This window comes from Myotis yumanensis, unplaced genomic scaffold, assembly GCF_028538775.1.
Source record: "Myotis yumanensis isolate MYYU_CA2020_CCGP unplaced genomic scaffold, mMyoYum1.0.hap1 SCAF_22, whole genome shotgun sequence".
NCBI lineage: Eukaryota > Metazoa > Chordata > Mammalia > Chiroptera > Vespertilionidae > Myotis > Myotis yumanensis.
In genome coordinates, this window is record NW_027223773.1 from 5,723,189 (window position 1) to 5,735,525 (window position 12,337).

The 12,337-nt window shown below is 50.5% G+C and overlaps 1 protein-coding gene across 1 annotated transcript in view; it reads right to left on the reverse strand.

The window, feature by feature from the left end:
* DNAH14 (dynein axonemal heavy chain 14) overlaps window positions 1–12,337 on the reverse strand; it is a 142,861-nt gene that overhangs the window by 45,266 nt on the left and 85,258 nt on the right. The window contains exons 51-58 of the mRNA XM_070401461.1: window positions 12,065–12,235; window positions 10,392–10,556; window positions 8,370–8,462; window positions 6,918–7,115; window positions 4,428–4,589; window positions 2,638–2,829; window positions 954–1,135; window positions 570–678 (exon numbers count right to left, since the gene is read on the reverse strand). Coding sequence (XP_070257562.1) covers window positions 570–678; window positions 954–1,135; window positions 2,638–2,829; window positions 4,428–4,589; window positions 6,918–7,115; window positions 8,370–8,462; window positions 10,392–10,556; window positions 12,065–12,235 — 1,272 coding nt within the window. The remainder of the gene's footprint in view (window positions 1–569; window positions 679–953; window positions 1,136–2,637; window positions 2,830–4,427; window positions 4,590–6,917; window positions 7,116–8,369; window positions 8,463–10,391; window positions 10,557–12,064; window positions 12,236–12,337) is intronic.

Sequence of the window (12,337 nt, forward strand, 5' to 3'; positions counted from 1 at the left end):
AGCTGAGGTTTTTACCATTAGTTAGATACTGATCATCACGTTTCAATATGAAAATACTAGAGGCCCGGTGCATGGATTCGTGCACCAGTGGGGTCCCTCAGCCTGGCCTGCGGGGATCAGGCCAAAACCAGCTCTCCGACATCCCCCTGAGGGATCCCGGATTGCGAGAGGGCACAGGCCAGGCCGAGGGACCCCACCAGTGCACAATCGTGGCCGGGGTGGGACCGCGGGAGGGCTCCAGGGCGTGTCTGTCCTGTCTCACCCAGTCCCGATCAGCCCGTCCCCAGCAACTCTACCGGTTGGAGAGTCTGCCCCCTGGTGGTCAGTGTGTGTCATAGCAACTGGTCAAACGAACAGTCGGACACTTAGCATATTAGGCTTTTATTAAATAGGATAATGATCTTAATATTTTGCTGTCACTGTTGTTACTGTTCCCCTCACTTGACAGAGAAGAAAATTGGGACTCAGATCACACAGTTGTGTGGTGTCCAAACCAGAAAGTGAGCTTTGCAACGCTGCTCTGTGCTCAACTCTCAGAGCTTGACAACGAGATTTCAAGTGGAACTTACCTTTGTTTTCTGTTCTATCTGCGGGGTGACAATCAGGAGCTCCTCCTGCATGTCTGTAACCAGAGCCCTGGCCTCCAGGATCTTGGACAGGCCCATGTACAAGCGAACCCTGAAGGAGGGAAAGGATGGGGAGGGGTCTTTTGTGACAAAACATCAGCAAAGCGAGATACACCGTGGTCAGGGCCGGAAGGCACCGCGGTGAAGACGTCAGCTCTCCCCAAACCGACATGGAGGTTTAATGCGATTCCGATCAAAAACCGCAGTCGGAGCCGCACGGGCGGGTCTTACGTTTGTGTTTACAAATAGAAGCGCCGATGCAACGTCTATTGAAACATAAACAGAAAAAAAACAAACATGTTTTCTGATTTGGTCTCCAAGTCTCACCTCTTTGTTTGCAATTCTTTCTCGCGTGACCTCAAAATGTGTGCAAATGTGTCCATGAATCGCAGGTAGCTTCGGGGGGTCACGTAATAACGCCTCCCGGTTTTCTGGAAGTATTTTGTGCTCAAGTCTTTTACGCTCTTGTGGATTTGGACACACGCTGGGGCAAGTTTTTCCGTTAAGTTCTGAAAAAAATATATATTTTTTAAGAATTAAGGGAAAGCAATTCAAATATACATTAAAAAAAAAAAGAGGAGATTGAACTCTGTAACTTGAAATAGTTGATCATTTTTGAGATGTGGGGATGTAGATAAAGGCCCCGGATGGGCGGGACCACGAATATATGAGTTGTAATAGCTGGGATGGTATGAGAGTGAAAGAGGCAGCGCTATGGCCGATGATCAGTGACAAGCCAGACTCCATTCACTGGGCTGAGCCCTCGTTCCTGCTCTGGCCACCCACGGAGTCAGGGACCTGTTGTCCAGGGTCCATGTTTATGGCGCTTTCTTCCTCCCTCATCTTCCTTCAAGTAGATCATCCACAGCAGGACACTCAGTTCTCTTGAGTAAAACAAACCTGTAAGAACGTAGGGGTTCACAGGATATACAGATACATAGGTGAGCGGAACAAGAATGGAAAGCGAGTCCCCACGGCTGAGCTCTGGAGGGAATTGTCACTTAGATATAACCGAGTCGTAACTGCTATCTCCCGGCCGCCAAGTCTCGCCAACCAACCACCTGGTCACGTTAAAGCAGAGGTTCTCAACCTGTGGGTCGCGACCCCTTTGGGGGTCGAACGACCCTTTCACAGGGGTCGCCTAAGACCATCAGAAAACACATATATAATTACATATTGTGTTTGTGATGAATCACTATGCTTTCATGGTGTTCAATTTGTAGCAATGAAATTGGGGGTCACCACACCATGAGGAACTGTATGAAAGGGTCTCGGCCTCAGGAAGGTTGAGAACCACTGCGTTAAAGCCAGCTGCGTTTTCTTCCGGGTTCCACTCATCCCTTCTGTCCTTGGCCTTTACTGGCCTCGAACACATGGACAGGTAAGGCTGCGGGCCCCTCTCGAGGTCTCCCCGAGCTTCAGGCTCTGTGCATCCACAACTTCCTTTGTCTGTAACACGTGGGATCTGCTGGTCAGTCACTCTCAAAAGATTCTCATTTACTTGTTGCTCATAAACTCAGAGCTGATTGTGCGCGCGCGCGCGCGCGTGTGTGTGTGTGTGTGTGTGTGTGTGTGGCTTGGGCTCTCATTGCTTTGGGGTTTTGCGGTTGCAGCCGAGCCAGAGAAGTTTAGTAGGAAAACACAGAGGCTGCAGCGTCCTTAGCGGAGAGTCTGGTCAGCGAAACGCAAAACGCAGAAGAGAAAGCGTTCCCATTGCTGGGCTTTGCATGAACACCTGCCGTTCACCCTGAGGGCAGAAGAGTGAGGGGACCCAGGCTACAAGGAATCTGAGCATCTTGGAAATAAGGTGAATTTGGGGGCAAATGAGACAGGAAATGGACCGAGAGTCCAGACAAACACTTGACTTGTTTTCTAATTTTTCCGAGAGCTGCCCATTTCTGTCCGCCTGGGGTTCAGAGCTGTTCAGAAATATGATACTGTCAGGTCCTGTTAATAAATGGAAACCTTCCCTTGTATTAGTTTTTTTTTTTTTTTAAAAAGTTGTATTTACCTCTCTGTTCTCTAAATCCACATTTTTTCTCAAGAAAGAGTTGGCTACAACCAGGAGCGCCTCTTCCGGCCACCTCTCGTACCAGTCGATCGTGCAGGAGCTAATCATAGAGGCATACACGCGGCAGTTTTGGCGGAAGTTAGGTCCTGTGGGACTCACGATCATAAAAATATGCAAACTTTTACGTATTCTCTGAAACATAATGGAAACATAAGCTGTTAAAATGTAATCCATGGCTTTGAAAAAATGTATCACATTGAACATGCCACTTAAAACTCGAGTCAATTCTTTCCTTAGTGAGTCGAGACTGACCCACTGTGCGCGGAGTGCCTGACCCACTGTGCGCAGAGTGCCTGACCCACTGTGCGCGGAGTGCCTGACCCACTGTGCGCGGAGTGCCTGACCCACTGTGCGCGGGGCGCCTGACCCACTGTGCGCGGGGCGCCTGACCCACTGTGCGCGGAGTGCCTGCCACGACCAGTGCCCTTCCAAAGGAAATGGCAATTCCCATAGAGCTCTTCTGTGTGTTTTTTTTTTTTAATAAAAAATGTTTTTATTGATTTCAGAGAGGAAGGGAGAGGGAGGGGGAGAGAGAGATAGAAACATCAATGATGAGAAAGAACCAGGGGGTCAGGGTTCAATTCCCGGTCAAGGCCACATGCCCTGGTTGTGGGCTTGATCCCCAGTGTGGGGCGTGCAGGAGGCAGCCGATCCAGGATTCTCTCTCATCACTGATGTTTCTATTTCTCTCTCTCCTTCTCCCTTCCTCTCTGAAATCAACAAAAACATATTTAAAACAAAGTAAAACAAAACAGAAAATCCACAACTCAATCGAAGCAGCCATTCAGACGACGACGTTCCCTCAACGGTGGATGCTGCTTCTGGAATCTTTTACATCCTCTTCTTGTGACCGGTCACAAGGTACCCGGTGAGGAACGGAGGGCTGCCCAGCTCAGTTTTCAAATGACTCCATGAGAGGAAGAAACGGGCACCAGGAATAAGCTGACCTGTGTACAGGCTTCCCCAGCGGACACTTGGGTTCGGGCAGCCTCGTCCACCTGTTCACCAAGCCACCGGTCAGTCACCAGCCATCGGTCAGAAAGCCTCGGTCGTTGGTCACACCTCGCTTCAAACTGGTCCTTACACGGCCACCCGCCTGCCGAGTTCCTGCTGACCACCACCCGCTTCTCCAGGCCAGCTTCCTGCCGTGCCCACGGCCTCCTGGCCCATGTTAGGCTTCTTTCAAAGGGATGGAAACATTCCTGTTTCTTGCCTGTCCACACTTGTTGCCAACGTGACCGAGATGCCAGCCTCCTCGGCTGGGAAGGAATCTCAGCGTAAGAAATCACAGTGGGGCCCTGGCCGGTGCGCCCAATGGTTAGAGCGCCTGCCTGCGCATCGGAGGGCTGCAGGTTCGAGTCCAGTGAAGGGGCTGTACCTGGGTCGCAGGTTCACTCCCTGCCCCTGGTCAGTGCATGTGTGGGAGGCAACCAATCTCTCTCTCTCTCTCTCTCTCTCTCTCTAAAAAAAAAAAAAAAGCAACAAAAAGAAATCATCATGGGATCTCATCTGTCATTACCTCCAGCTGCTATTTTTCCAGCCAATGACAGCGAGGCCCAGGCCTCAGAGCCCTGTGTGCCCGTGTGGAGGGATGGCAGTCCTGTCAGCTTTGAAAACTCAGTGAAAGAACTCAACAAAGCCCCCCACTTGAACATCACACACAGGAACGACGAACGCGGTCTGCGCCCACCTCACCACGGCGCTGGGAAAGCCGGTGCGTGCAGCGGTACCTTCTGGAAGAAGGACAGGACAGCCTGCCTGTTGTCAACGTAGCCGGTCTTTTCGGCCAGAGACCTGATCCTCAGGGCGAGCGAGTCCAGCTCCTCCTTTTCGAATATGTCAGGGACTTCCCCCAAACTGACGATGCTGTTCAAATCCTCCAGGAAGGCCTCCTGAGGGGAGACACATTTCAACCTCGAGCGAGTGAAGGATCCACGTATTCCACTCGGAACACACCAGGCAGTAGGGGTTCAGGCAGCGGTTCTCAACCTTCCTCATGCTGTGACCCAACCATAACATTATTTTCGTGGCTACTTCATCACTGTCATGTTGCTACTGTGATGAATCGTCACGTAAATATCTGATCTGCAGGATGGTCTTAGGCGACCCCTGCGAAAGGGTCGTTCGACCGCCAAAAGGGTCTCGACCCACAGGTTGAGAACCGCTGGTTAAGGAGACCTGAGATTCATTAAAACAAAACTGATTTCTGTTCATTTGAACCCATCAAAAAATATTTTTTCCCCCGAGTCTAATAAGCTTCACCCATCCACTCACTCACTGCTTCAAGCACGAGAGAAGCAGCCGTGGGTACTGGCAGCAATGCCAGCACCCGGCCCTGTGGGGGAGGGAGGGAGCAGAAGGGGGCAGGAGGGGGCAGGAAGGGGCAGGGGGGGACGGGGGGGCAGGAGGGGGCAGGAGGGGGCAGCAGGGCTAGGAATGACAATGAACCGAGCAGGGCCTTGGCCCCCGCAGCTCCCAGCCTGCCTCCATTCATCAACTTTTGTGCTTGGATGCTGCACAAACAGGACTGGTCCTTTAACCCAGTTCATCTCCGTAAGGGGCTCTAGACCCGGTGGAAAAGGTGAAAACAGTATCTACCAGAGGAGTTATAAAAGTGTGAACGTTCTGGTTTTGAGAATAAACCTAAGATTTCTTAAAAAAAAAAAAAAAAAAGCATTCTTAGCCCCACTGGCTGCTCAGGACCCTCCGCAGCCACTCACAGGATGGTCCCTCCGCCCGGGGGGAGGGCGGCGGGCGGGCTCCAGGAGCGGCCACAGAGGGGAGGGCCCGCTGCTTCCATCTCCCGAGTCGCACTGAGAACACGAGGTCAGCTTGTCCGCCGTCCTGCTGCCTGGACACCCAACTTGCTGGCCACACGGCCTGCGGGGACCTCAAACTGTCACCAGCCCCCAGGTCAGCGCATGCCCGAGACCGGCGGTTCTCAACCTGTGGGTCGCGGCCCCTTTGGTGGTCGAACGACCCTTTCGCAGGGGTCGCCTAAGACAGTGGTCGGCAAACTGCGGCTCGCCAGCCACATGCGGCTCGTTGGCCCCTTGAGTGTGGCTCTTCCACAAAATACCGACTTCTGCGCATGGGCCACGAAGTTTCAATCGCACTGTCCGTGCGCGCCCGCAGGTGGTATTCTGTGGAAGAGCCACACTCAAGGGGCCAAAGAGCTGCATGTGGCTCGCGAGCCGCAGTTTGCCGACCACTGGCCTAAGAACATCCTGCATATCAGATATTTACATGACGATTCATCACAGGAGCAACATGACAGTGATGAAGTAGCAACGGAAATAATGTTATGGTTGGGTCACCACATGAGGAACTGTGTTTAAAGGGCCAGAAGGTTGAGAACCACTACCCTAGACCTGCAGTCACCGCCCATGCCAGTCCCTGATGTGACTTCCCAGCAGCCCTTGTGATCAGCAGGCTACCCGGCCTCCCAGTACCTGTCAGCCGATGTGTCCCTTAGATAAGACCCCATGGGGCTCACCCACACCCCACTGCGGGTCACGTGGAGAGAGTGCATACAGACCATAGCGCATTTTTTTTTTCTAAAACACAGATAACTTCATCTACAGAGATAAATTACTTCTAACTGCCAAACACCCGTGTTTGCTCAATTAACACATTGCGTACCGCATAGAAATCTCTAAGACATACGCCAGGGACCGCACGTTTTCAGGCAAACTGCACGTTATTTAAATCATCATAATGCACTTTAGGTGTTGTTTTTCAATAACTATAACATTTTTATTTACAAAAACAATTAAACAATTAAAGTTCCTAGTACTTTTTAAACATATGGTACTGCGTAAAACATTTTCCTCTATGAAGAGGGACCAAACAAAATTTACATAAGTATCTAGATTCGCTCCTTTTTCCATGGGCGTGAAAAACGAGAACACTCGTGAGCGGTCCTTAACAGATGGCGGGCGAAGCACGAGAAAACTCCTGAGCGGTACGAAATGTGTTAAAATGAGAATTATAAAGATAAAAATGCTTCGGTTGTAATGCTTATGCAAAACGATCTACACCATGACTACAGACGTACAAACTCTATGGCTCTAACTGGATCAGAACAGAGAGTAATGAAGAGCCTCGATAATGGTAGAATAATAGGCTTACGTATAATTATTTTCTTTTCAAATATTAAATGGGGGGGGGACTCTTTAACTATCAAACTTCAACAAGTAATCAAGACAAAAAGGACTTACCTGATCTAGGCTTAAATTAGCCAAGACCAGAGCGGTGGGGGTCCCTTCTAACCCCGCCTGGACAAACACTTTCTTACAGTCCTCTTTGAATTCCACGTAGGAATAGTTCTGAGACACGGGCACGTGGTAGGGTTTGTGGTCCGTCAAGTAGCAGGCCAAGATGGTACAGGTTTCCTTCCCGCATCCGTCTATGCCAATCTTTGGAAGAAAAAAAAAAAATCCAAACACGTGATCCCTATGTTATGTCCTGGGGATCTTTCCCTGCATAGTTTTCTGTCTAGATGTGCTAGAAATTTAGACAATAAAAACACCGTAGACTAGTTTTAAGACTTTTTGGGGAGAGATACGATTGACAAGCTGAATGCGGGGAGGGAGTGAAAGGTGTCAAGGACAAGGGGTTCCCAGGTTTTGGGCTAGTGCAGATCTATGGTGGTGCCATTTATGGGGTGGGAAAGGCTAGGAAGGAATAGTTTTGATGGTGGAATGATCTGCTTTTGTATTTTTGGCTTAATTCTATTTTCTAACTTTTTTTTTTTTTAATCCTCACCCGAGGATATTTTTCCCATTGGTTTTTAGGGAGAGTGGAAGAGAGAGGGAGAGACAGAGAGAAACATCGATGTGAGAGAAACGCATCGATTGGCTGCCTCCTGCACGAGCCCCGACCAGGCCCCCGGGCTCAGAGAGGAGCCCGCAACCAAGGTACGTGCCCTTGACCGGAATCAAACCCAGGACCCTTTGGTCCACAGGCTGACGCTCTAGCCACTGAGCCAAACCGGCCAGGGCCATTTTCTAACTTTTAATTCCTTGTAAATTAGTCTTGTACACGTCTGTTTAAATAACAGATTTAAAAAATAAAGTTCTAGTTTCTCTGAATGCCAAAGAAAAGTCCTTCGAGGAAAAAAAATGGTGTGATTTAAATAACTAAAATAGTTATAAAATAAGTAACAGACATAAATAATAGTCATAAATCATGTGATTTCGCATAATTGGCTAAATATGTTGGCTTTTCTTTAGCCTTCCGAATAAAATAACACCTCCATTAGAGTTACTGAGGGCTTTTCCAAGAATGTAACTCCCCCTGGCTTCCATGAAAAGTTAAACTTTTCATTCAGAAGCGTGACTCATGCTTCTAAATCCAAATTCAAGTAAGTGTGCTGTTTTGAAGTAAGATCCACTTGCACGGAGAGTACATTCGTGCCGAGGACATGCGAGACCCATCGCTTTTATTCAGGTCAAACGCTTTCTAAAAACAAGTAACACTTTTACGTGCTGATGCATTTCTTACGCAAACCCTTTAGAGGACAAGGACCTTGTCCCATGACTCAACGACCCCGGCCTTTCCCACATGGAAACCCTGGACAAACACAACTTCTGTAAGCAAAGTACATGTCTGAGGTTGCCGGCATTTTTAATGGACCAGCTTAAAAAGGTCTGAGAACTTCAAATTCTTACCAATAGCATGTGAGTCCCCGACTGTCGAAGGACCCGTGCGGCCCTGGCAATGTGTTCTATGGCTTCCTTGAAGAACACCATGGAGTGAGAAATCTGGCAAAGAAATGGACACACAGCTGAGGGCAGTGTTTCCTGTGAGGGCACAGGAAAGTGTTCAATACGGGGTGTTGTTGTTTTTTTTTTCAAGAGTTTTGTTGTTGCTGCTAATGTTCACCCAAGTATATCTTCTCATTGATTTTGGGAGAGAGTGGAAGGGAGGGTGAAGGTAAGGGAAAGAAAGAAAGAGAGAGAGAGAGAGAGAGAGAGAGAGAGAGAGAGAGAGAGAGAGAGAGAGAGAGAAAGAAACATCAATGTGTTTGGTTGCTTCCTGCACGCACCCCGACCAGGGCCAGGGATGGGGCCTGCAACCGACCTGCGTGCCCTCGACCGGAGTTGAACCCGGGACCCTTCAGCCCGTGGACTGATGCTCTATCCACTGAGACACACTGGCTAGGCCTCGCTCTGGTATGGCCTATGCGGATACAGAAACGGCAATGACTGTTCCAGTCACCTAGACCGGTGGTCGGCAAACTGCGGCTCGACAAACTGTGGCTTGGAAGCCACATGTGGCTCTTTGGCCCCTGGAGTGTGGCTCTTCCACAAAATACCGACTTCTGCGCATGGGCCACGAAGTTTCAATTGCATTGTCTGTGCGCACCCGCACGTGGTATTTTGTGGAAGAGCCACACTCAAGGGGCCAAAGAGCTGCGTGTGGCTCGTGAGCCGCAGTTTGCCGAGCACGGCCCTAGACCGAGTCAACTGGCTTCCCTTCCATGGAAAATAAGTTTGCACAGTGAGGACTGGCCCTCTGCCAACAGTGTGGTTGGTGTGCAAGACTCGGGGAGGTCACAGGCTCGAGGGGAGAGAAGAGAGAGGACGGCGGCACCCGGCTGCGTCTCCATTGCTGGGTCCTGGGGTAGGAGGATGGTGGGAGGGAGAGTCGTAGGACACTGGTTCGAGGCGCCTGTGATGTTGCTGGAGTTGCAGCCGGCACATCCCTTCCCACGACAACGGGGAAAAGGTAGACACGAGTTGCATCCGTGTTGCTGCCCCTTGTTTTCCTCTGGGTCCTGGCCCCACGCTGCCTTCTGCATCTCTTAACTCACCAACGCTCATCGGTCCACCCCTGCAGCTCACAGCTGTGCACCTCGTAGTTAAGATTTTACCCTTCCAGCCGGACCGGCGTGGGGCTCAGTGGCTGAGCATCGACCTATGAACCAGGAGGTCACGGTTCGACTCCCGGTCAGGGCCCATGCCCGGGTTGCAGGCTCCATCCCCACTGGGGGGTGTAAAGGAGGCAGTCGATCCATGATTCTCTCTCATCATTGATGTTTCTCTCTCTCTCTTTCCCTTTCCCTCCCTCTCTGATATCAATAAAAATATATTTTAAAAAACATAAAATAAAATAAAAATAAAAAATAAAAGTTCACCCTTTTATTAAATGAGACCAAATTAGATGAAACAATATAAAACTGTATTTCTAATGGTCTGCTTTAAAATATGAGGATAAACTTTCCCCCCCGAACACTCTCTCTTGTACGCACACACACACCTTAAAGATATTACATTTTGCCCTAACCGGGTAGAGCGTTGGCCTGTGGACTCAAGGGTCCCGGGTTCGATTCCCGGTCAAGGGCATGTACCTTGGTTGCGGGCACATCCCCAGTAGGGAGTGTGCAGGAGGCAGCTGATCAATGTTTCTCTCTCATCGATGTTTCTAACTCTCTAGCCCTCTCCCTTCCTCTCTAAGAAAATCAATAAAATATATATATATATAAAAAAAAAGATATTACATTTTATAGTCATACTAGTGGCCCGGTGCACGAAATTCCTGAAAGGTGCTCTGCCCCACAGCCCCGCCTACTGGTTGTTCCGCTGTGCAGCCTAATTAGCATATTAGCTCTTTGTTATACAGGATGTGTGTGTGCATATATGAACTCATATACATACGTGTATACCATTTCTACGGTTTTGCGCCTTTACCTCTGAGGTTGAGCGGATCTTGGTCTGGAACTCGCTGAGCACCTTGGCCAGCTTGTTGTAGTCATTGGTGTTCTGGTACATCTTTTTCCTGAGAGACTTGTTTATCCGCAGGAAGTCCACAAAGACGGTGGAGTCGCTCATCATGGATTCTTTGGTCCATTGGATCTGTGGGGAGGTGATCATTCGATAGCCCCTGTTACCAGCCCACGTCTACTCATCAAAATCAACGCCAAGTGCCGGCATCCCCAAAGCTCGACACACCAGGCCTAGGCCCCAGGGGCTCTTCACCTATTTTGTGCCCTGGACCCATTTTGGCTGTGAAACCCATAGGTTCCTCAGAATAATATTTTGAAATACACACAGCAAGATACAAAGGCCACAGAGGAAACTAAACACATTGGAGGACAGTTTTATCGAGGGGCTCTCTGAGGGTCCTCGGGTTCCACGTCTCAGAACCCCGGCGGTGGAAATACCCTGTTTTTTGTTAATCCTCACCCGAGGATATTTTTCCATTGATTTTTAGAGAGAATGGAAGGGAGGGGGAGAGACAGAAAGAAAGAGAGAGAGAGGCATCGACTGGTTGCCTCCCAGGGTGGGGGGATCGAGCCTGCAATCAAGGTACGTGCCCTTGACCTGAATTGAACCTGGGACCGACCCTTCGGTCTGCAGACCGACACTCTATCCCCTGAGCCAAAGCGACGAGGGTGGAAATAGCATTCTGAGGTCTCACCGACAACCCGAAAGGAAAACCCCGCCTTGCTAATGACCTCTACAGCCTTGCAAGCCCTCACACGGGCTTCCGGGGCCCACGGCGAACTCCTGCCTACCTTTCAGGCCAAGGTCATGGGCTCCCTTCTCTTTCAAGTCTGTCTCCCTCCCCCTCAAGCCGGGTAGAGAGGAGCCGTGTTTCCTTCCCTGCCCCAGCACCGTGGCGTGTGCAGAGGCCTGTCGGGCACCAGGGGGCCCCACGGCTCCAGACAGGTCTCAGCACCCACCTGGCTTGGTGTTTGCACTGGAAATTCCTAACCGGTGCGTGGGAGACGTGTGTTTGGCAAGTGGCTGAAGGAAGGCTGAGGGGCCGTACGGCGAGACGGTTAAGAGAGTATCTGGGGTCAGATATCCCGGGTTCGAATCATGAGGCTACCACTTAACTCGCTGTGTGACCTAGCTGTGTTCTGACCCTCACTCTGCCTCAGTTTCTTTACCTGTGAAAGGGGACAATAACAGGACCTATGCTACAGGGATGCTCCAGAGATCAAAATGAGTAATAATATGTACAGTTTTCCCTAAAATATGTTTTTACTGATTTCAGAGAGGAAGGGAGAGGGAAGGAGAGAGAGAAACATCAATGATGAGAGAGAATCATTGACTGGCTGCCTCCTGCACTCCCCCTACTGGGGATCGAGCCTACAACCCGGGCATGCGCCCTTGACCGGAATCGAACCCGGGACTCCTCAGTCCGCAGGCCGGCCCTCTGTCCACTGAGCCAAACCGCCTAGGGGCTATGGAACATTTTTTAAAGGCCCGGCACATGGCGTTAGCTGCTCGAGCTATCACATTTCACAGACTGCCTAATATTTCTGTCATGAATGTCACAGACACGTCTGTGCACTTGAACAGAAACGCGTCTGCCCGGGACCCCGTTGCAAAGGGTGGGTGAGATGCGCGTTTACCTGGAAGTAGTTCTCCAGCTCCTTCGACAGAAACTGGTAGAAGAGCCGCTTCTCCGCGTGCTCGACCAGGCGATCGTGAAACACCCGGGCGGCTTCGTGGACGAAGAACAGGGCGGCCATCTCCTTGGAGTCAATGACGGCCCTGTCCGCTTGCAGCAGCCCCAGGAGGAGCTGGCGGGGGTGGGAAGACAACACCCCGTTAGCCACCCGCTGGAAGGAGGTGGCCAAACAGGCTGCACGCCTCACACGGGGGGGACCGAGCCCTTGACCCGG